The following is a 23564-nucleotide window of genomic DNA, read 5'->3' as shown; positions in this document are numbered from 1 at the left end:
GATCTCAAAGTTTTTCAACGCAGCATAACATCTGCGTTGAAATTTTTCGTGTTAGCTTTGACACACTTGTTATTGGTCCCCTCTAGCTCTCGCTTCCAAGTACCTGCATCGTAGCAAATGCATACACATATGTCAAAGAGTGCCATCCAAGGAGGTACTCAAAATAAGGCAATAGGAGCTCTTTCAGTAACAGTCACTCGCGAAAGAGCACACAGTTGGGTAGTTGGCGTTATCGTGCCAATAAGCTCTCAGGGTATGATTTACAAAAAGCTCATCACTGATAAGGAGAGTGAAGGGAGAGATATTCAGAGCCTAAGTGCCGGAGTTAAGGAAGCGACAAGCGATCAAATCGTGGGCCAAATGACCCAGACTGACTCCAAACTGGTTCTGGATCCACTGGATCCCCATGGAACCCACTACATTCCCGCAGCTCAAATTGTTTCTCCGAGAAAGAAAACACGAAGAATGGGAACCGGCCGATTCGCTTTAATCCTTTCCATCTTGGCCCTGACGGTCTCGGTGGCTTTGGTTACTGTGCTTTTCCTCTGGGTTTATGGCATCCCTGGCCAGATTAATGATCAAAGCAGGAAGATCCAAGAGCTCACGTCCCTGCTCGAGTTCCAACAGAGCGAAATCGAGACCATGAAATATGAGGAAACCCAATCCAAGCAAGGGAGCCGAGACGGGTGCTCACTGAAGGTCGATAAAGGCCCATGCATGGCTGCCATCCCGAGATGGTTCTTCAACGAGAAGAGCAAAAGATGTGAACAATTCTACTATGGTGGATGCCAGGGCAATGGGAACAACTTCGTGACCCAAACTGGTTGCCAAAGGCAGTGCGAAAGCAAGTTTCTGGAAGTAACTCGCATCACACCTGACAAAAGTGCCCAACTCGTCACTTTCCCCGAGGCCCGCAGTAACAACGACCCGAACGAAGGAGATGCCTGTAGCCTTACTCCCAGTGCTGGCCCCTGTAAGGCACAAATGCCTCGGTTTTATTTCGATTCAGCCGATCGAACTTGCAAGAAATTCCACTACGGAGGATGCGCTGGCAATGCCAATAACTTCGTGACCATCGACGATTGCCAAGCTCGGTGTCGAAGCACAGGATCCCATGTGGATGACTCTCTACTGACCAACAACCCTGGGACAGTGACGCAAAAGGACTGCCAATCTCCCCCAGATTCAGGATTGTGTCGAGCTAGCATAGAGCGATGGTATTATGACCCGGTCTCGGCCACTTGCACCACATTCATTTGGGGCGGATGCGATGGCAATGAGAACAACTTCTCATCCAAGGATAAGTGCCAAAAAGTATGCCAAACGGCGGAACCAGTCGAAACGCCAGAGGTTCCCACTAACGAGGTCGAAAGTAATGAAGACGTTTGTAGTCAACCTAAAAAGGTTGGACGATGCCGTGCTGCCGTTCCAAGATACTACTTTGATTCGGAATCCAAGGAATGCAAGTCCTTTTACTATGGAGGCTGCGACGCCAATGAGAATAATTTCGAAACTGCAGAAATTTGCGAAGCACGTTGCAAAACATCGGAACAAAGAACGGAGACGGAGATCAAGGCTGACGTCGATATTCTAAACTAGGTCAGAACCATTCCGAAACAAGTGCTGAGAGCGATGAGTAGAAGTTCAGAGATCTAGTGACATGGTTTTAGACCCAAAAAGGGGTCTATCTGCTCTTTGACACTTTTTCAAGTCTATTTGCTACTTTTCATTCCATTTGCTCTTTTTAATAAGAAATGCCTAATTTAAGCAAATACAAGTAATTTCTTCAAACTCGTCGATTTCGTTGCACTGGAGTGTTTCTAAGAATTTCCGGTCGACAAACCTCTAATTTAGTTCTTCTTTTGCCTAAGGGTATGAATAAAAATGCTTAAGATGTAGAAAATCCAATCAAATGAGACGATTCCTATGGTTCCAACCATACACTCAAAAACGTATTCTTAGATTTTGTGAACATACCTCTTAAGAATATTGGACCTATTATGTCAATTGATCCACATTAAATTGTTTTGTGTGAGTTTTGTTTATAGGATGCATTACTAGAAGAGACTCCGAAAATAAAAATGCAATTTAATTTGCGATAATTCATTTTCAAATATTTCATCGTTTTGGGGCAGCCTTGAAAATTGGGATCAAAATGGCAATGCAAAAAAGGAAAACAATTCATTTCCGAAGTTTGGGCTACTTCATACAGAGAAATGCATCAATTTCAGTACCGTATATGTCCAAGTGATAAAATGCCGTTTACGTTTGAAGAAAACATGCCCTTTGGCGGTTCATCATTCCTCAAAACAATAATGAAAGAGTTTACATATCTCTAAAAATTGGTGTTTATAGTAAAAATGATTCAGTAATTTAGCGCTAATCTTATGCACTATTCATTCACAAATTCAGTAGAGCCGATTTTTTAACTATTTTTCAAATAGTAACCAAATTTTCATCATATAAACTACCGCGATCATTCTTTTCAAATTTCATTAGCTTCCTTATTTGCCATGTTTGAAAAGACCTTCTTTATTTGCCAGATATCTTAGTGATGAGACGAACCATTGTCCGATGGAAACAGGTTTATTCTGTGTGAATTTTCGATGTGGAATGGGAAAATAAATGGCACGTTGGGCTAAAAATGAGGCACTCTCTAACAGAATGAAGAAATACGTTCACTGCACAGAGCATATTGTACATTAGCCGATTCCAGTTCGTTCGGAAAGCGGAACCGGATACGCTAAGAAATTATTCGTTAAACCTACATATCACAAACATAAAATGGTTTTTGAGCGAAAGAAACGTGTTTTCTTTGGTTAGTCTGTTGCTCCTACGTCGACAAGACGACTGCTCACTCAAAGGCTTCTTTGAACATGCCAGAGGTTGCCATGTTTTTCTTCTTCATCTTCTTCTGGTCTTCTTAGGGACAAAGGAGGAGGACAAGGAGGAGGGCCCTCTACACATCCTCGTCATGGTACCACCAACGAGTCTTCTTGGGGTTCTTGTGACAAGTCTTCACGTAGAATGAGTTGTCCGGCGGGCGTTTCTGGAACGAATAAATCACTAGTGAGTGGTCAATGAAAGCAAACTTGATCAGGGCGGTATTCATCGGAGTCCTAACGGAACTCAAAAGTACCTAATCCTTGAGCAGACTCCCTGACTCCCTCCTATTCCTTTCTCGATCTCTCGGTCCCTTTTTGGCAACCACAATCCCTGATCTTCAACGATGAGAAAATAACGTTTCTTTTGATCGTACTCTCCAGCTCCTCTGGTCTAGGGTCTCACAGAAAGCCCAATGGACCGACTTTTCTTGAGCCAAGAAGAGGATTCAACAACCCTAAAAAAGTGCTCACAAAAGCTAACACTTGTTTTTTGACCGCTCTCTTGGAGAGCTGGGCCACCATCTTAGTTTTTGTTCCTCTTCAGATGATACCCACCATCCGTTCGCCTTGTCTCTAACTCTGAGGGGGCTGACGAGATAGCCAACCACCTAGCTAGCAAGCAACTTGAACGACCTTTCCCTGACTGCCTAGGCTTTCCGAAAGAGCGACGAACGACCTTGTTATTGGCCTAAAGGCAGTAGGAAACTTGTTCAAAACTTCCTGCGATATCCTTGATGAATAGTGCAATCAAAAGTGAAGTTGCGATAACTGAGACAGAATAGAAATGGTCGCAACTCTTTCACAACAAGGCAATGAGTGAATGATAGGAAAACAACAGAACTATAATAGCGAAGTTATACGAAATGAAATGTCCTTTCTTGGTTTGAACAACTTTGATTTTTTGATAAAGCGCTGACTAGTTTAGAAACAATATCGAACTCGAGAAAGCATTCTTCCTTAAGCTCAGAAGAACTGGAATTACAGGGGGAGTTTACAGGGACTGTATGTAAATGTTTATGAATATCATTGGAAGGCTATTCCCCCTCATTTTCGTTCTATTAGAAGCCCTTGCGTCGTTGGGGGTACTTTAATGGACTATTAGATCAAGATAAATGAGCTTGGTCACTACCTTTTCTTTACATGAGGACAGCATTGAAGCGATGGATAAACAAACCGATTGCACCGACATGGCCGGGCTCCAATCTTCCGTCAGAATGGAGAGGCAGATATGTCCGTTGCTGTAAATGTGTGGATGAACGGGAATATTCTCCCCCGTAAACACCACCTCGGGGGAATCGAACGGATACTTGGGACCGAACTTGAACCTGAGCATGAACGCCTCCCCTTCATACAGGGTGCCACTGGGACCTGTCATGTTGACACAAATTCTAGAGGAGGGTTGGAGAAAAAAGAACGTTAAAATAGTTTTTTTTAAGCCAAAACTCTTTATGGTCTCCTATGGTCGTGAAACTTACTGCGACAAATCACTGCCTTCGAGAGTGTCCTGGGAGACGGTGATCCCATCGGGCGGGTCCTTCATGATGGCCATCAATTCCTTCTGCAGTCGTTTCTGCAATGACAAGAAACAGACCCATGATTATTTCAAGTCAGGCCCAAGTAGCAGTTGGTTCTGTGGTGGAACAAATGGACCATGTTCCAATCATGCGAGAGGCTCATAAAAATGAGAACAGGCCGACACATGTGTAGGAAATACTATCCGAGCGACGAAAGCTCGGTAAGTACATACATGAATATCAGATTTCTTTCTCAAAGAGATATCTTTGACTAGCATATTCAATGGTGGAGCCATGTAACTAGCAAAACATTTCTTAAGCTATTCCCAACACTGACGATAGCTTAACGTCTGGGAACTTAAAAAATGACACGGTGAAATGGAGACGCTGATACTAACCTCCCACTTGGGATTGTCAGTGGCTTTCCGAGCAGGTTTCTTGCCACTTGTCCGACCAAACGAAAGTCTGGCAAACACTGCTGTGAGTCTCGGATGGTCATTCATGTTAGCACTGCTGATGGGTTTTAATTCACCACCTACCAAAAAACCACCCTTGTACACCGATCCTATCGACTGGCTTCACCCAAGTTAAAGTTGACAGACCAACAGAGACAGTCCGGGGTAAAAAAGCACCTGCCGAATCAATAATGACTCCCTTTGCTTGCTTATTTTAAAAACTGAAGCAGGCGGTTTTCACTCATAAAGTCACATGGTTCCAAGGGACATTGAGAACACAACACGCCAAAATGAGAGGAGGCCTGTTATTGCTCGTGTCCAGGTCTTGTCAGGGTACCGATTCGAGGCTAAGGGCAATTAAGCCAAGCCCTTCATGAACTCTTGGTACGGTTCTATTGGTTGTGGCGACGGTGGAGTTGGTGTTCGTTGTCCCTTCTTCCACTTGGACCCCTCCACTAAGATCCAAAAATGGTAATGCATTCGTTCGGGAGCTATTTTCTACGCACAATGTGGAGGGAAAACAACTTTATGTGCCTTCTTTGGCAGCTCTGGTCGTCCTTGCCGACTGTCTTGGAACTGAGGCACTTTTTTTGTTCTCTAGTTGCCCTCTCAATGGGCAAATAGTAGCAAAAGCTGTGGTGACTGTGGTTGTTGTTGTTGGCACGAGCAGGCCTCCTCAATGTCAGATTTGTTCCAAAGCTGAGTCTGACTCTTCTGTTGTTCCAGAATAGAGTCGCAATGATAACTAAGAGACTTTTTTGGAATCGTCACGAAATCTCAGAACGAAGAAGCATTTATTTCGTGCCTCTCGGGTGCAGAGTTGGCGTGCCAGAAAACATCAGGGCTTGAAAGGTAAGTATTTAGCCTTCGTCCAAAACGATGAAGGACTTAAGACCTTGCAACAACAATCAAAGAGTCAGGCAAGATTCCATCCACTCGAGGACCTTTCGCATACATTCCAATGTATGCTGTCCCAGTAAGTTTTGATTACACCTTGACAATGGGTCGATGTTCCAGGGCCAAGTTAGTGGTTCGGGAATGCCAATGACCGCATCCACCATCACCACTAGTGCGACACCAACTCTCCGATCTTCTTTCCCAGACAAACACGACGGGGAAAGTAAACCATTTTCCACTCTAGGAGTGTGAGTAGCGTACGCCTACGTCGTACACTCGCCAGTGGTTCTGCCGATCTGAAAGCACCGGCTGGTTCGCTCCCATCTTGTCCCTTCCAAAAAGAACTTTCTACAGGCTCCTTTTCTCGGTTCCTTGCCATCATTCCAAGCCATGGAAAGGAGGTAGGGAACATAACGCTGGAGCATTTTACACTTCACTCAACATTTAAAATCCTTAAACTTTAATACTTCTGTTTTGACATTTAAGGATTGCAAACTTTTTATTACATACAATAACATGAATATAAAATTTATGTGCGAAAAAAAAATGGATAACTCTTCAGCAGCAAATAAATTTTAAAAGCAAGCCATAGGTCTGTATATTTGTGGTATAGAAATAAATCATAATGTTTTGAAACGAATTATACAGTATACCTTAAAGTATACCTAGTATACGTTATGTCTCAGACAAAAACTAAAAAAAAAGTATTCAATGTACTGCCGCACATCAAATATTTTGCTTCTTTTAATGTTCCTCGATGAGAAAATGGCTATCCAAAATCAAAAGGGAAAGACCGGCGCCGGCCGAGAGCTGTCGGTTGGATTCATTTACCCAACCAGGGTAAGCCAACGGCCAGGCTTAGCAGCAAGAACCACCAACCCTCACACACCCTTCTTGTCCGCGTTGTTCCAAACGATAACGGCTGTCCCCTTCCCCGTTCCTAAAACAGCTTTCGGAGGCCGGCTCCCTTTCCTTTGAACACTTGGTCCAACTCCAACTGTCCAACTCTTGACACATGTACTGGGAGTACAGGGTATACTCTGACGTCCTCGTTTAAGTGGACAACTATAACTTCTAAGGTTTCCCACTCTTGGCTTACGAAATCTCATGTTCACTTTATAGTGCAAATACTTAAATTACTTTTGAAGCCGCAAGTGGCTAATTTCTACGTATGGTCATATCCGTATTAATCCCTCTCATCATTTAAACGCTTACGATTCGGTGCAAGAAAATGTATCATAGGCTTTAAAAGTCCAGAGAGTTATTAGAGCAACAATCGAATCCAAGAATCTGTCTTGCAAGAGGAACGGGCTAAAAAGGGCATTTGAAGCTGAACGACGTGGAAGGAAATGGTACCGACAAGTTTCACTTCTCTCAGTCCTGTGAGTTTTGGGCCACACTGTAATGTTAGTAAGCTTCAATAGAGATTGCGCAAAGCGAAGCAGTCGTAGAATGAATTTCTTACCAAGAAGGAGAAAAGAGGGAGAGCGAGGGAGTTCGGGGGAACAACTGGATGAAGGAGTGTTCGCTCCCAATGGTGCGCATGCTCCAAGAAAAGAAGGCGAGACTAAAATGATCCAAGAGAGCCACACCGCTGACTCAATAGACCCAATGGCCCCCAGGTCCCTCTCTTCCTTCCACCGACTTTCTTTCTATTGCCATGCATGCATCCCTCTCAGGATTTGCTACTGATCACTAAGGATGTGCAAAACGCGTAAATAGGTGCGGCCAATTTACAAATAAAAATGCGTTAAAGATTGTCAATAATGCAAAAAAGCACGTTCAAAACGCAAATGCTTGTGCGAATTACAATAGGTGCAAAGGAACAAGCACAAGGACACAGGCCCAGCAAAGAGACATAGCTTGCAACAGAGAGTCTTGTTTTGTTTGTTGTAAGACCACACCAAGCTGTCTCATGGTTTCTTGAGAAAAGAGAGGGAAGTTGACGACTAAATGTAGGGGATCAATGGATATGGTAGCTGACACAAAAATGTACAGCTTCTAGTTGTCATCTAGTTGTACACCAAAGTCTAGGTTTGTTTTTGTTTAGGGAAATGGGCAGAGTGGTGTGCCACTTGCCTTTATTTTGAGACCAGCTTTTTTGGCCGAAAAGGGTCATAAAGACAAATTAATTCATTTCCAGTCAAAAATTGCAGATACTGCAAAAAAGTGCAAATAAGGCAAAAACACCTCAAACATGCATATAAAAGATGGCCATTTATGCAAAACATATTTGCATCTTTTGCACATTCTTACTGATAAACGTTGAATCAGCGTTCCAACCAGTGACATGAATGGTGCAAGGATTTCTTGGAACGATTTGGATTTCAAATCTCTTAACTTAATAACAAAGCTCTCCCAACGCATTCAAAGTTGTTGAGACCATATGAAAAGAGACATATTTACTTCCTCGAACGATTGAATTTCATCTAGGCAATCTAAAGCAATCTATGGCATCATGAACTAGAATGGAATGTTTCCCAAACTGAGGGTGGATCCAAACGGGGGAGGAAAGATTGGGTACAGGGAGGAGTAGAGAATGGCTTCTCCCCAACCCACAGTAAATTGGTGAAAGAAAAAGCATGCGAGCGAGTTGGCCCCCCCCCTTCCAAAAAAACCCCTGGTTTGGAGGAAAAACCAACCGTACTGTTTCCACTTCGAGAGGTTGAAGAATTATGTTAAGTATGTAAAGAATGGCGAATGCTCATTAAGGTCAACATGATTGCGTAACTGAATTAAGGCAACACATTGCTGCAAAAGAAGAAGTGGGGATTAGGGCTCTTCCCTACCATCTTAAACTCCAACATGATTCATTCGCATATTGAAAACCATGAATACCGGATAATTCGCAAGTTCGTTTTAGACGAAAGAGCCTCGAAAACAGAGGATAATTAGGTAGAGCGAAAAGATCTCCCTTAAATTAATGGAAGCGTGATGGAAAAGTTTGGAGTTACAGAATGGATCCCAACGTTGAGAAAGAGAAAGGTGCTTCGAATTCAGGGAAAGTTCTCACTCCAACTTAATGCAATCCCGAATCGTCTCTATCCCCCAGAGGAGGTTTAAGAAGGTCATCAACTCATCATCTTAACTTTATGTGCATGATAGTAGATCCTCCATTCGTCAAATCCCCATCGTTGTTTAAAGGCAACATTAGAGTAACCGAAATATCTTGTAAGTTCGAATCTACTAAGCCTCGGAAACATATGCAATGTTTAGACCAATCATCATTATTTCACAAATCAAACCTGCCATTTCGAGTACAACAAGACCAATGGCTCACAAGTTGCCTTGTTTTATTGACAGTTTAGAATAAATTCAGCTATTGGCGGCAGACATGGTAAAACATATTTCTCGCAAAAACGTGATATCCAGTGGACGAACAAATTTTTAAAGCAAAATTTTTGGGTACCTTTTCAAACTCTCTATAGTAGAGACTAAGCCAAGTAAAAGAAGGTCAAAAAAAACATAAGGCCAGATAAATTCACTGAATGTTCTTTGTTGTGAAAAATATTGAAATATAGCGCTCATATGCTTTCGGTCGCACTCTTTCATGTTTTTTTTGTTTCAAGATCAACGAGAGACCGCATATGAGAATGCATTTTCTGAACCAAAAGTTATTGGACTCTTAAGCGGAACATTTGAAAGAGTTGAGTTTTTTTCTCCAGTTGAACTCATGATTGGCCGCCTGAAATATAACATGACCCTCTTCATCAAACTGGGGTCTTTCTTTTGTCTAGTGCATTTGCTTGTTAAAATTCATTGGTCGTACTGTGGGTTAATCAATTCCTGATTTTAACTGAGATTTAAGATTGAACTAGATTTATGCCATTGATTATTAGTGAAACAAAAAGTTTGCAATTTGAGATATCATTGAAGAGTATCTGAAGTAGGATAATAATATTTGTAATATATTAATTCAGAATAATCTAAGCATTATGAGTAGCTACGTATTAAGTTAACGGATTTCTTTTGTCACTTTTATCTACATTACCAGAGCATGACAGATGTATGGGAATTGGCATGTAACACCATCAAATCCCGTGAGATTCCACGTCGGGAGATTTTAAGATGGTCACCAGGTGTCTCAAAAATAGTCTTGAGTATATCTTGCTTGATTTATCTCTTGTAACCGTGTGAAAAGACATATTTAGCTGCATTTTGGCCTCCATTTGGGAGAATGTGAAGGCATCTACTGTTGAAAAAGTGAATATTTTACTCAGTCGCAATTCAAAATAAGTGCTCACAAAGCCACTTGGGGGTATCTCATTGAATTTTCAAAATCAAGGTTGCCAGAATACTTAGAAAGTAAATTCACCAACCGATTTGAAAGTAAAGTAAAAAGCTACGTTTGAGTGGGGACCCTAGAGGTAGAGATACGCATAATTGACTCTCGAGAAACGGGAAGTAGCGCCTCTAAGAACTGAACTTCATGCGCCCTCTTGAGCTTTTGACGGTCAGTGCTTCCAGACGAATGGAGAATAAAAGCGGCAAATAATTGTCAAACAGCGCAAGCAAAAGCCTCAGCTGACGATACTGTCCCTTTACATGGTGGGTATTAGGGCACGCTCTTTCTTTTTCCTTTCTTCCATAACATAAGCCAGCAGATGGGCGAGGCTCATTTGGAAAAACCGGAAGCAAAGCTTGTTTGGCAGTAGGCTTTTAAGATACATTCAAACGATAATTCCGGCAAAGAACAATCAATAAATACATTCTTGTAAAACAAAAACTTATCCACAATTCTAATTGGAAGATATTGGTGTATTCAGTTTTTCAACAGAAGACCCCTTTTCAATGATTTTCGAGGGCCAATATAGAGCATCCTCTTTGAAAGCCAGGCTCTAGAGGACGCACTTTACGCTCTCAACCTCCGCTAGAGGCATCCTTGTTTTTTGTGCTTTAATCTTGAGAGTCCATTGGCAAATGGATCCACTTTAAAAAGAAAACAATCAAAAGAACTAAAAAGTTTTCAAACACATTTTAATCAATGTACTGTATGAGAAAGAGTGCTGTCTTGACAAACGTCATTGAATATTTATTTTATGGATACTACCAACTTTTCTTTGAAGAAAACAAATTACTTGACTAATGGGTTGAGGCTAAAACTTATTATTAGGGAGTTGAAATTAACATTGACACATGCGGCTTACCTGGATCTGCCAGGAAACAAGCCACTATTTGTAAGTGGTTAATATGACTATACTATTTCTTTTGAAGTGCCTTAGTCCAAATTGGTACTGACAGACGGCAAAAGAACAATGTGACAACTGCACTTCATGGAATGAGGATGTTAAGTCTGTGGTGGTTTATATTTGTCATAAACCATCTACAACTTCAGCTTCCTACACATTACAATTGGGTGAGGTCTTTTTGGAAAGACTGACTCCCTGTTGTGCTTTACTTGGAAACCTTTACATGTAAATTGAATATTGACATTCAAGTAGATTGGTTGAAACCTCGCGGGTCTCTTTCTGAGGGTCTCTAGGTTTGAGCAAAAAAGCAGCCTGAAAATTCAAATTACAACTGAGAGTAGTTGAATATTCGGGGTTAGCGTTACATTGTGATGCCCTTTGTCATGAACACACCACCACAACCTTGTTATCAAACAACGTACAAAAGTTCAGATTTCTTCCGATAGATGTGCAATGAAATCGGGTGAAATAATCGAACAATGGGAGTAAGAAAACTTTGCCATGGGGAACTACCATCCCTCGAGATGGCTCTCGCAAAAGCATAAACCAAAAGGTTAAAAGTCTTGTCTTTAACAGCCGTGCAGGGCATGGGAATGGAAAAAGAAAAATAGTGTACCGCTTCCAGATAAGACCATCCTCGATGTCAACTTTAGAGGAGAAACCACCCGTAGGAAAGAAACCCAAAAACCCTGAACATTGATCTGAGGTGAAGACCAAGAATGGAAATCTCAACAACTTGTTTTGTTTTATTCACCAATTCAATGAGGTGGTGAGCAATTGTTAAGCAAATTTATAACATATTGTCCTTTCAAACACCAACCAATAAAGAAGCCCAGGCAATGGATTTATTGAGAAGCTCAGTGTTGCAAATGACTTGCATTAAAAAAAACACCTGACCGTTTCAGGATATTCTTATTATCACTCTTCTGATGAGGACAACCTTTTGCAACTCCTTGAACATATGGTATACACTAAAATAGAAAAAAAACCGTGTTACCGGTCTGCAAGTTTAAAAGTCTGAATTGTATATGCCACATGCCTTGCATTAGTTTCTCGTAACCCTCTGTTTGTCAAGTGGCAAGTCAAGCAAGGTTAAGAAGTTTCTCAACCACGCGAAGGTCTTAGCGACCTTGCTACGTAAATCACTCACTGCAATGCACCAATACCAAAGAGAAAGAATTATGTAGCATGTGCGTTGCTCTGAATATTGCTCAAGGGCTCTCGTAATATGATCAGTCAATCAAAAATGTATATTGCGCACTTTGATGTTAATGTTGGAAGTTCTAGACGAGTAGTTTATGCCTTTGGTTGTTGAATACTCTCTAAAATGGATCAGATAGATTGTGTTTTATGTTTTTATGGGCAGCCGGAAGGGCGAAACAATTCTTTTGATTGCTTTCTTCTTGCCAACGAAGGATTTCGTTGCGAAATCTAAGTCTAATTTTTTTCGTATCAAGCGACGACCTCTTGAGGTGCTAGTTTTGCATCCATTATAATTAAGGAAATGCCAAAAAGTAGATGCTTAAAAAAAGGTTATGAGTGACTAACAATCGTTTTAACGTGTTCATGTTCAAAATGTAAAGTTGACAAGCTCTCAAACCCAAGATTTTGTGTTTAACCGCGGACTTCTAGAAATATGGACTGCGAACGAGCTTCCCGCCAAATCGGCCTGCTCTTGGTCATAGCCACTCTGAGCCACTTGTCGAATTAAAGTAGTAAAATAAGAAACGTAGATCTCTTCAATTAACGGTAGGTCAATTTTACATCATTTACATGCAAAGTCGATCGTTTCAAAGTTATGTTGTCAAAAGCTTATGTAGCTGACCAAGAGCAGGCCGAAAATTGAAATAGTATGTAGTGTTTACTACATAACTTTGAACATGTCTCCTGAGTTCCCTAAGCATAGCTTTGTGCTCAAATTTGGCCAAGTTCATCAATCAATTAAGATCTTGTGTTCGTATGAAGTGCTTATTTGGAATGAGATGAGCGGTTTAGGAGATAGGAAATTTTTGCTTCCGTTTGCAGTCTATGTATATCTCTAGAAGTCCGTGGTTTCTTCAGGCTACAGAGATTTACCCAACCCTAGCACTTCACAACGAGTAACCTCATCCTCAGGTGGTTACAAGTGGTCTGGGAGAGATTTAGTTTGCCTTGAACACGAATAATATCTGACTGAACCCAGAAAAAAAGTGGAACTGCCAAACAACGGCAACATGTTTTAATGAGACTTACTCCGGCGGGCTTGCTTAACGGCATGTTCATCCAAATCGATCGACACCACGGACAAGGAGACTAGGTAAGGTCACGGGATGTCAGTATTTGCGGGACAGTAATGGGTAAGGCTGGCTTTTGCGGGACAAGAGTCCGGAGTAACGCCTATCATCCACCATCACAATTTTGATAACCTGCCGTGTCTCTAAACTCTGCTCTCCATTCAACGAGCCTAACCCATTTTTTTCTTTTTTTCTAACAAGAGGTTGCGTGTTTGTAGGTTGGCTAGATTAATGGTCAAATCATATTTATTTATTTTTGGTTGATTTTTCACAGGCTTTTCTAACCGCTAAAGGGAATTTAATCCCCAGTACTAATGAAATGAAAGGTCATAATTCGTCTATTTATTGCCTTTCAATCTTAATATGATATTTGGTCTAACAAATATCATATAAAGATTGAAAGGTAATGACATGACTGTTTTAATCTTTCCTGACCAATTGCAGTTTTTCATTTCTTTGTGTTTTCTCTTGTTATATCTTTTTTACTTCTTGATCCACAATTTAGATTGTTTATTGTTGCGAGGCACTCACAGACACAATGTGTATAAAAGAGTAGTGGCACAATTGGGAAAAATATTAAAACCGAGAGAATGGAAAGGAAGCACGATTGATTAACAGCTCAAGAAGTAGATAACATACGGTAAGAAAACAGATTAATTGCTTCCGGTCCAAACCATATTTTTGAAAAAAGCAGATAAATTGGATAGACAATGGGCCAGAATGTGTGAGAATGTGTTTTTTGTCTAATATCAAGAGTTGTGATTTGGTTTCTTATTGTCTGGTAATGAAAAGGAGGCCAGAGACCTCCTAAAAAATGGCAATGACTCATCAGTCAGCTGGTACTTCAAGAACCCAATTAGAATGCTCCTTGGTGTGTCAATGTGTATTCTGCAGATTTTAGGTGCTTAATCAGAACAGATTTGCCAATGTAAAAGGGTTGTAAAATTTACTTTTTCAAATTCAATTCAAAATAAATTGTTGTTCACTTCAGAATTCAGAACAGTGCGCCCTCTTACTTCTCTTGTTGTAGAAAACAAATGTAGAAATAAAAGAATGAGATCCTGGAACAATGGAGATAAGGTGGAATATTGAATTGCTCACACTTGGACATGTTTTTCAGTTTTTTGAAGGGGGGCCAATTGGATGCTTTGGCATTCAATTCCCAGATTTATCGTTGTGTCCGTTTTTCTTTCCTTATTCTGGAGCCCATGGAGCTCCTGGAGTGGGTAACAGGTCTTGTAGGAGGTAATACCTCATAGTTTGGAAGTGGTACCGCAGTGGGCTGATTTCTGGCATTGATTGCTTTGAGGAGCGGTTATAGTTGGTGCTTTTAGAATAAGTCACCTAAAATTGGTGAAACTATGCTGTTCTTAGTACTTATTTGTTGGAAATGATGATTGGCAAAGTGTTGATGCATTATCAATCATACAATGTGCAATAATGATCTACATGTCATAATTGTTTGGAATTTTGCCTATAGTGAATTTGAAACATAGTAAATGGTTCAATTAACAGTCTTTTGTTAAAGTCTGGCATCGTAAAATATATTCTCTTATTTCTATGTTTGTTTGTCTGCACGTAGATGAAATATAGGGTGTTTCCTGAGCTCAATGAAAAGGACTATTCATCGAATGTTCATCTACATACCTGACTTGGAAGCACTTTTATTACTCTCATTCACAACGTGTGTTTGGCTATGGGCTCATCCATATTCCAGAGTGGTTCTAAAAATTCACCCTATTTTGATTCTCACATTGCCCAAATCAAGGACACTAAAGCAAGGAAACTTTTTTTGTAATCGCCAAACCTTTACCGCCTAGTTAGGCCTATAGGGACTGTTAAGTCGGAATAGGTCATTTTTCATTCACGAAACCTGTCAAGTTTCGTTTTGTTTTGGGAGGGCGACGAAACATAAACAAAACAAACATTGCTCACATGGGATGGAAAATCAAAACCATATCAATCTTCAAAATGAATCCAAAAATGAAACCTCAGTGAAAACTAAGGATCGTGAAGACTGTTTCTCAGTTTAAAATGTAAACAATCACATGCAGTGCATTGGGAGGGCGCGAAGAATGCATCAAGAAAAAAAACCAGAAAAGCATCTCTTTGAAAGAAAGGATTCCGGCTCGACTTTTCCATTGAAAATTGAAATTAGACAAGAGAGTGGTTGGAGGTCATTATTGTTGTATCATCAGATGTCAAAATTCCATGAAAAAACATTCAGCTCAAGGAATCGAGTTTCATCAATTTCCTGCAAATGAAGCCAGAAGACAGCTTTGGATTCAGGCCGAGAAACGTGAGCAAGATGACCGTCGTTCCAGTAAATGGTCACCGGGACCAGGTAAGGGAAAAGGAATAGTTTCGGAGTCTAAATGTCAATTCATTTCTATAGATGCTAGGATTTGCTCAGTGCATTTCGTCCAAAATGAAAAAAAGTGACGATCCGGACAGCAACCAATCGAGCTTGAGATGCTGATATTCGAAACTTCAGTTGCAAGAACCATTCCGGATTGTGTGGTTGACCAAGAGTATCACGACAAATGTTGAAGGCCTTCACAAGATTGCAAGCGACATGAGTATTTAAAAAGGCTAGCTCTTGGTCATTGTCAATGTCCATGGATCTGTCCAAGTGAGTCTCTGGAACAATCAACTGGTTTTCAAACAGGGTTGCAATTCGCTGATGTAATTCAAGTTTAGCCTGAGTCGGAACAACAAGCTTTTTAATTGTAAGGCTCTTGAACACAGACGACTTTTCTAATCCGAATTTACGGAGCTGTTCGGCGATAATTTTCATTTTGTCAAGATTCTGCGACTCTTTCAAGAAAGCCATTTTTTGTTCTTCTGGACGTCCCAAGAGCTGCTGGATTGATTCTCCTTACGGATATTTTGCTTGAGGAAGATCTGAAGGACGCTTCCAAACTTGGCTTTGATCAGTTTTTCCTTCTGGACGTTCATGATTGACAAAAAATATAAGACTGCACTGTCCACAAATACCGGCCACACATGAACATCTTGCGTCGACAACTTTTAGGTTGGAATCAAGGTCAAAGGTGAGGGTGTAAAGAGCTCCTTGAATGTTCATTTTGCAAAGAATCTTGGCTGAGATGATGGAAAGTTGCCCTGGTCTTTGAACGTCTTGCACATTGAGTAAGTTTTGAAAAATACTTTCACCGTTTTTGGCCATTCTCGCACAGAAATTAAGACCAGAAATTTTCGAAGACCCACCCGACGTCAATGACGATTGCTGGGGCTGACATGGTGATAATTGAAGTTTTGAACTTAAACTGAGAGACTGTTTTCATGATCCTTAGCTTTCAACGAGGTTTCATTCTTCTCTAGAAAGGATTCACTTTGAAGATTGATATGGTTTTGTTTTTACATCCCAAGTGAGCAATGTTTGTTTTGTTTATGTTTCGTCGCCCTCCCAAAACAAAACGAAACTTGAAAGGTTTCTTGAGTGAAAAATGATCTATTCCAACTTAACAGTCCCTATACTTTTGGTGCTGAAATTTTTGAAACCCAAAACAACTAAGCTAATGTCCATTCTTTGTATCATGCTTGATATCATTATCCAAGATTCAAGAATCACCAGAGGTGGGTTTCAGATTCAAGCAAATAGTTTTGTTCATGGAATAAAATGAGTGGGAATCTCACATCAAACTCTAAAACAAGTTCAAATGGAACTCATACACAGGAAAGTAGATGCACCTTAAAAGATGGTGGATGTACCCTGTGAACATTCATTACCGTCAGCATCAACTTATCGACCCTTCCATTAAAGGTGAATTGATGCAGCTTCATGGCACGATTTCAGAACCATCAATCCAACAGAGAGTCTCCTTTATTGGAGATTTTCTCACATCCTGAGCTACTGCGTCTGTCATTGCTCAAGAATCGGTGAGTCCTTCTCTAACGCAAGATCATGAATCGAGTAACGAAACCTCTCTCAAAAAACCCCTTTAGAAAATGAGCCAGAATCAAAGAACAAACATTCCTACAGCTGCCTTTGATTGGTCACCCAGACAGGGTGACCAGATCAGATCCAACTGTAGGATTGTGACTACTTTATTTGCCTCACAATTTGAACCAAACATCTACACATCACACTACTACGCCACATCATAACCATAACCATTGGATATGCGCTATTAAGAAGAAATGGAGTGTGGCATTGGATGAAATTTCACAAATAAATAATACATGGATAGATGCATTCGAGTAACATCACAGTGTCTTTTCAATGTTTCTCGCATTTCTTAGAGTTTTGTTTGAAAAAGAGTGGGTAGATTGTGATGGACAAGAGGCAAACTTGGGGCTTCAAAGTGCTTAAGCAGAATTTCTTCAATTTTCTTGGATGGACCTAGGGTTTAAACCGGGATATTCCCTAATTCACATCTCGTGGTCTGTTTTAAGATATGGATTATTGGTCACCTTGTACACTACAGACGCGACATAAACGAGAAAAACAAACCGACAAATCAATTGTTGGTCGAACTTAGTCTTTAGGGGAATGAAAATATTGGAGGACATCTGAAGGACATCGAACATCCGGTAGTGACCTTGAACCGGCCCGTTTAAATCAACATGGGTGACCGATACAATATCCACTCTCAGTTGGAGCATCTTCAATCGAAATATATGGGAACGGGTCACGCGGACACGACCAAATTCGAATGGGCCACCAATCAGCACCGGGACAGCCACGCCTCTTATCTGGGTCACTTTGACCTGACCAATTACTTTGCCGTGGCCGAAAACGAATCCAAGGCCCGCGTCCGATTCAATCTAATGGAAAAGATGATCCAACCTTGCGGACCACCGCCCGAAAAACGGGCCGAGGATTAGGTCCCACCGTAGCACTGACCACTGGGCCAACTATCAATTATTCAAGGGTTCAATAAATTGTTCAAACGGTCTGGCTTAAGAGTAAACGACGTTCTAGTTTTTTTAAATATCAAAAGCTCCGAAGGGCTTGTAAGGAGTTGATCGTTATCATCAGTTACTGGAAATTTGACGCGAAAGTCTCTCTTGGCTCTTGATCCCGCAGGATTGGCAGCAGGTAATCATCGTATTTGTCCAATTCGTCTCCGGAAAGGAGCCCCTCACACCATTCACATTTGTAGGGCTTGGCAGAATCACTTTACATCGTTAAGATCCTCATGCCTAGATTCGATAGGATGAAAATTACAAAAAAATGAATGTTTCACACATAGTTTTGAGTAATGGGATGTGTCAGTAGAATAATTGGATAAGCAGATCGATAAGTGAGATTCGCAAAATCCAGTCTCGATGTCTTAGTTAATGTATTGTTCTGGAGGGTTGGTAACAAAGATTCGTTTTGCGAAGATGGGGATACGTTTTTACCCAACTGTAAGGCATAAGTTTCTTCCAAATAATATGATCGTTGAGCAATTTGAAGCCAAATAACTCCTAATGTTCTTAATTCATCCGGAGTGATCAATAAGGATTTGGAGTGATCAATAAGGATTTCGTCACTGGCTGACCCGGAGATGATTTCATGGGTGTCTGAACATTAGACATCGTTCTAACCATGGACTGCGTGATGTGTCAATGCATCTTTCTGGGTGTTTGGAGACATTACTAGGAGCTTTATCCTATCTAACATTATCTGATCCAAGACGTCCATGTGACATTTAGAAATCATGTTCGTGAGACAGAGTTGACCATTGCGCTCTGGATAAACGCCTGCCAAAACATATGTCTAGCTACAAAGAGGATCATTGGCCATTGATGGTAGAAAAATTCGGAGAGCTGGACCTCGACTCAATCTTAGTTTTTGAGGAAGTTTACCACACACTGGCTTTCCTTGAATGTGTCCTGAAAAGTGGAACCCAGCAACAAGCTCTAGTTCAGGAAGAATCTGTTCAAAAAGAGTTGCAAACTAATGGAAAGGATCCAATACAATCTGAATTCAGTAATTGCGTCCTCTAAAGAAACTTGGATTTGATCCAAAATAGAAATAGGGTCTCTCTATCTATGGAAAATGATAAATTGAAAAAGATGAGTTGAAGTTATGGCTACAATGCTTGGTTATGGACGCATTTTAGCTTGGTTACCCAACTGATAAAGCATGTAGAAAAGATGGATATGTAGAGATTCATGAGTCAGTTGGTGTTCATGTTGGTTTTGTTAAGGAATTTGCTTAAGAAGATCATGGCCTTTTGTTGAAGAGGCTTCATGAGTGCACTAGTGGGGATTAAAGGCAACGTGTTCAGATGGGGTAGGACATTTCGGGCAGGTTTTCAGCGGTATAAAGTTCACTCTCCGGCACGCAGTGGAAACCAAACGCCACCATTAATTTTTTTTTTCATGGCGTTGTGTTCAAGAAGAAGAAAAAAGACATTCTATAACATTAAATTTGGCTTCGAGTGGTTTCAAGGAAACATTACACCTTGACAAACGGTTCTTGTGTATGAAAACTGTGTATTCAGTAGCGGCGGTGTTCTTTGCATGCATGCAATTTATTCAAGTTCGGAACTCAAAAAGTCGATCGGTCAACAACACCTTGAATGCGTTCGCCATTGCATCTTCTCTTCAAACTCGACGGCATACGCGGCATCAAATAGCGAACACATTCAAGGTATCTTGACCTTGACGACTTTCTTCAAGCCTCACTTTTACACACTCCACGCAAAAAAGGCCTCCGCTATTGCATCAATAGCTATTCGTTTGTGGTAGGAGGCAAAAATTAAAGTTGAAGCGTCCCTTGGTGATAGACATGGTGTCAAAACAGGTGTTCCCATGGCTCCACTTAAGATCCCGCGCCATCTTATAATATCCATTGCTTCCGTGCTTCAAATGTCACATTTATTTTTCTAGCATCTGAGCACCCTGTAAGAGACCCTATTCAGGAGCAAGTTCAAATTCATTTCGTTTCAAGTTAATTGATAATCATGGGGTTTGAAAGTTGTGTACCGCTAATTTTATTGCAACAGCTTGGATTAGATTATATCCGAAAATAAGTGGTTAATTTGGTTTGACCGTGTAAAAGTGGCGGAGGAACACCCTTTTTTCGCAAAGGCTTGCTTTTCTTAGGAATGGATTGACTAAGCGGGTTTTCTTTGGTAGATATGATGCCTGGCCTAGATTTTAAGTCCACTGAGTCACTAGACGAGCTTCCAAAGTTATGTTCGGGTTTCTCCAAGATAGTCGGCGTCTTCATGTTAGCGATATCCTTTAAAATGGATCGTTTGGCCACTCGACGTCGAGACGTCTTATCCTCTCTCATCCGCTTGAATGCCTTTTCTCCCTCAGCTCGAGCCTTGGCCAACTTGCCTCCTTGCAAACACACCTCCACATCCTGAATCAGAGTTTCAGCCACTGCCTCGGCCAATTTGCGCTTGTTATCCGATCGCAGGGGTGTGTCGCCGGGGGCTGGACAAGCTAACGTCTGTCCTGCCATAGAAACTAATTCCGCCGACCCGATAAGTAATGGACTCGTTTCCGGTGCCCAGGCAAAAGTGGAACCATACTTGGGATGGCCTTTGGCACTTGGTTTCTTGGCGGGCGTGAAGTCATTGGTGGTGTTGTCTTGGGTATCGGTATCGTCCTTTGGGGCTTCCTCTGGAATCTCTTCGGGCGAGGTAAATAATTGCACTAGGGAAGGTATCTGAATTGGCGTGCCTTTGACTGAATTGGATTGGGAAACAGGTTTGTGGGCAATTTTCCCGAGAAGAACGTGCACCTTGATGACGCGGGATCGGGTGCTTAATGAATCGACTGCAGCACGAATGATCTGAAACAAGAAACAAGTTTAATAACCACGAGTGACGAATACTTTTGGTAATTCAACATTTTACCTTCATGTTTTGCCGGCCGACAACGCTCCCGCCCTTTCCCACCTCACGTTTGGGCGTGGCTCCTAACTGAATGTCGTCTTTAAGCTGCAAAGATGCATTCAAGACATCCAAACAGATCTCAGTAGCGGTGTCTAAGCGAGATGTTTTCAATTTCTCGATTTTTTGGGCAAAACTTCGAAGAGCTTGAACCAGCTTGGTGGTCAATGCTCTGCCTGTCTTGATTTCCTCGACCATGGAGTGCAACTTATCCATTAAGGACTCAAACTGGCAAAGTTCCTTGTTGTAGGGATAGAACGGGTGATCCGTACAAGGGGCATAACTTTTCCCACCCAATTTTAGCTTGCCAACGTAAGAGATGATGGTCTAGAACATGTGAAAAGAAAAATTCTTTGAAGAGTTTGTCGTGGAAAGTATAACTTTCATCCAATAAAAAACCTACTTGATATAGTGGCATGTTGATAGATTGGGCTTGATGTTTGATTACGGTGAACGCGGTTTGGCCCAGAATACCAAAAGGGCCGCTCATGATTCGGGCCAAAGCCAACTCATCCCGCGAGTTAACAAGTAGTCTTAAGATGCCTTCCATCCAAGCTAAGCAATAGTCGACAGATTCTGAGCGACTATAAGGTCTAAACATGCCTTCTAAATCTAATTCGGGAACATCCTCCAAGGCATTGACCCGAATCTGAAACTCGGGGGAGGATCCTTCCTTTAAACTCGAATCCAAAGACGTCTCTACTTGCACAAACTGTAAATGTGGTCCTTCTGGGCAAAACAGTTTCAGAAAGTCCATTTCCAAGGACTTGGGTCCAAAGTAAGGGTTCCATATCATCAAATGGTAGGGCATGGATTGGAGATAGCTCTTCAACTCGGAATCGGGTTCGGCTATGCTCTTCTTGAGGATGTTGTACAAAGTATGCGAGTCCACTAAATTGCTTGATTGAATGAACCTTCGGTAAGATTGGCACGCCTCGGATTCATCCAGGTTGGAGGTTTCCGAGGTGATCCGGGCCAAATCTAAGACGTCACTGATATCACTTTCAAATGAGCCATACGTCTAAAAAATTTGTGAAAAGAAGATCATGTGTAATTTCATTCTTGGCATGGCAAATAGAAACATCGTTACCTCTTTGTTTTTAGCGCACAGAATTAGGTTAAGTTTTTGAAACCGATCTTCGTCCTTCAGTAAAATCGTTCGGTCGTTCCTTAGAAGTTGAAACTTCCTGGCCAAATGCAAGGCAAAGTTGACGATAGAGGTAAAAGTGCTGTTGGGTGTGTCTCCGATGACCTAAAATAACATCATATATATCATAGCGAAATCAACCTCGACTTCATACTGCCAGTCACTTGCCACAAATGGTGCCTTGGGGTCGATTTTTAGACGAACATCCAACAAGGATATCCCTGCCTCGTCCAGCACATCAGGGAATGTCACAAATGCCTGAACCCCCATGTTAATCAATGAGAGCAATCAGGAATGTGACTGCGGGACATGCCTTTGACAACTAAACGTCAGTTGGGATTTAAAAGAGCCCTCGCTCAATCCTAACCAGCCATTGGTCGAAATCAAGCTCGAGGTTGCGCGCAGGATGGATGGTGGCCTCCACCAATGAGAAGGCCATCCACTATGTTGAAGGATTCCCTCACATGTGAAGGTTAATCAGTGAGCACTATACGTACGCTAGCAATGACCCCTAAGCGCTGTTTTCTTTTTCTTTTTATATTTATTATTATATTTTATAATCACTTTATTTTGGTTGGGCTGTGGCCAAGTCGCCATCAGTTTTCGTGATGTCGTAAAGTTTTAAGAGTTGATTTCCTGTCAAAATTTTATGACCATTCCACCCACAATCAACCAATGAGAGCCAAAGCCAAGATTTCCGGACGATATATGCCTCGCGGGAACGATTTGAGATCCCCCAAATAAGACCTTCACATCACTTCATGAACTTTCTGATATGGTGGGCCATGGTACCAAACGCGCACGGAAATAAAACGATACTTCTTTTGGAGACATTTCTTTATTAGTTGGTGGAATAGCGACCCCCCAACCCGACATTAGAGCTTGCCAGCCTTGGACAGGACCTTGGCGTTCTTGTTGGCCGCCTTGGTGAGGATCTTGTTGCGGGCGGTCTTGGCCTTCTGGAGCCTAAATCGGTCAAAGTCGTTGAGGGTGTTCCTCCGGGTCTTCATGGCCATGCGCTTAGCCCAGCTGGACTCCTCCCATTTCTGGGTGATCTTCTCGGCGTCCCACGCGGCCCGCACCACCTTGGAACGGCTGGAAAAGGGCACCTTGATGGTCAACGGGGTCAAGTGGATATTCTTGATGCGGTAAGCCTGCCGGGGCACGCCCGAGCAAGGACCATCAATCAACACCTGAAACACGAAGAACGACGTACAATAATAGTTGACTGACCATGGATCGTATCTACGACCGTGTGCCTGCTGAGATGGAAGTTCTCCTGAAAAGTCCATCCACTAGGCTCAAGGGATCGATCGGGCGAGTATCTCGCCCTGGCAGGTAGTCA

At 41.7% G+C, this 23564-nt stretch overlaps 6 protein-coding genes across 12 annotated transcripts in view; 3 read left to right on the top strand and 3 right to left on the bottom strand.

The window, feature by feature from the left end:
• LOC131885823 (larval cuticle protein LCP-17-like) overlaps positions 1–23564 on the top strand; it is a 39158-nt gene that overhangs the window by 6099 nt on the left and 9495 nt on the right. For 3 of the 6 annotated variants that reach the window (XM_059234005.1, XM_059234004.1, XM_059234000.1), the window contains exon 1: positions 5746–6152. The exons of 1 other annotated variant lie outside the window; for it this stretch is intronic. The gene's annotated coding sequence lies outside the window, so the exon portion shown is untranslated. Of the gene's footprint in view, positions 1–5564; positions 5707–5745; positions 6153–15138; positions 15558–23564 lie in introns of those variants that run through there. 2 more of the 6 variants (XM_059234001.1, XM_059234003.1) reach the window with 2 other exon arrangements.
• On the top strand, positions 145–2106 carry LOC131885822 (actinia tenebrosa protease inhibitors-like). The gene has a single exon (XM_059233999.1). It carries the CDS (start codon positions 256–258, stop codon positions 1597–1599), a length of 1344 nt encoding a protein of 447 aa, XP_059089982.1. The 5' UTR covers positions 145–255; the 3' UTR covers positions 1600–2106.
• On the bottom strand, positions 2566–13404 carry LOC131885825 (ubiquitin-conjugating enzyme E2 W-like). 2 transcript variants are annotated; one of them, XM_059234007.1, is made up of 4 exons: positions 13173–13404; positions 4361–4455; positions 4015–4273; positions 2566–3049 (listed from the first exon to the last, which is right to left on the bottom strand). In XM_059234007.1, the coding sequence occupies exons 1-4, from the start codon at positions 13200–13202 to the stop codon at positions 2960–2962; spliced, it is 474 nt and encodes a 157-aa protein (XP_059089990.1). In that variant the 5' UTR covers positions 13203–13404; the 3' UTR covers positions 2566–2959. The 2 variants fall into 2 exon arrangements, with proteins under 2 accessions (XP_059089990.1, XP_059089989.1); XM_059234006.1 differs by lacking the exon at positions 13173–13404 and adding an exon at positions 4798–5719.
• On the top strand, positions 17582–18147 carry LOC131885827 (splicing factor 3B subunit 5). The gene has a single exon (XM_059234009.1). The coding sequence runs from the start codon at positions 17801–17803 to the stop codon at positions 18059–18061; it is 261 nt and encodes an 86-aa protein (XP_059089992.1). The 5' UTR covers positions 17582–17800; the 3' UTR covers positions 18062–18147.
• LOC131885819 (PCNA-interacting partner-like) lies at positions 20145–22695 on the bottom strand. The gene is made up of 5 exons (XM_059233995.1): positions 22388–22695; positions 22163–22324; positions 21476–22093; positions 21037–21399; positions 20145–20972 (listed from the first exon to the last, which is right to left on the bottom strand). The coding sequence occupies exons 1-5, from the start codon at positions 22487–22489 to the stop codon at positions 20184–20186; spliced, it is 2034 nt and encodes a 677-aa protein (XP_059089978.1). The 5' UTR covers positions 22490–22695; the 3' UTR covers positions 20145–20183.
• Positions 23053–23564, bottom strand: part of LOC131885826 (large ribosomal subunit protein eL14-like) — a 1028-nt gene continuing 516 nt past the window's right edge. Inside the window, exon 3 of the mRNA XM_059234008.1 lies at positions 23053–23412. Coding sequence (XP_059089991.1) covers positions 23095–23412 — 318 coding nt within the window. The 3' untranslated portion in view covers positions 23053–23094. The remainder of the gene's footprint in view (positions 23413–23564) is intronic.

The sequence above is a fragment of the Tigriopus californicus genome, chromosome 8, assembly GCF_007210705.1.
Source record: "Tigriopus californicus strain San Diego chromosome 8, Tcal_SD_v2.1, whole genome shotgun sequence".
NCBI lineage: Eukaryota > Metazoa > Arthropoda > Copepoda > Harpacticoida > Harpacticidae > Tigriopus > Tigriopus californicus.
This window is presented reverse-complemented; position numbering and strand designations above follow the sequence as displayed.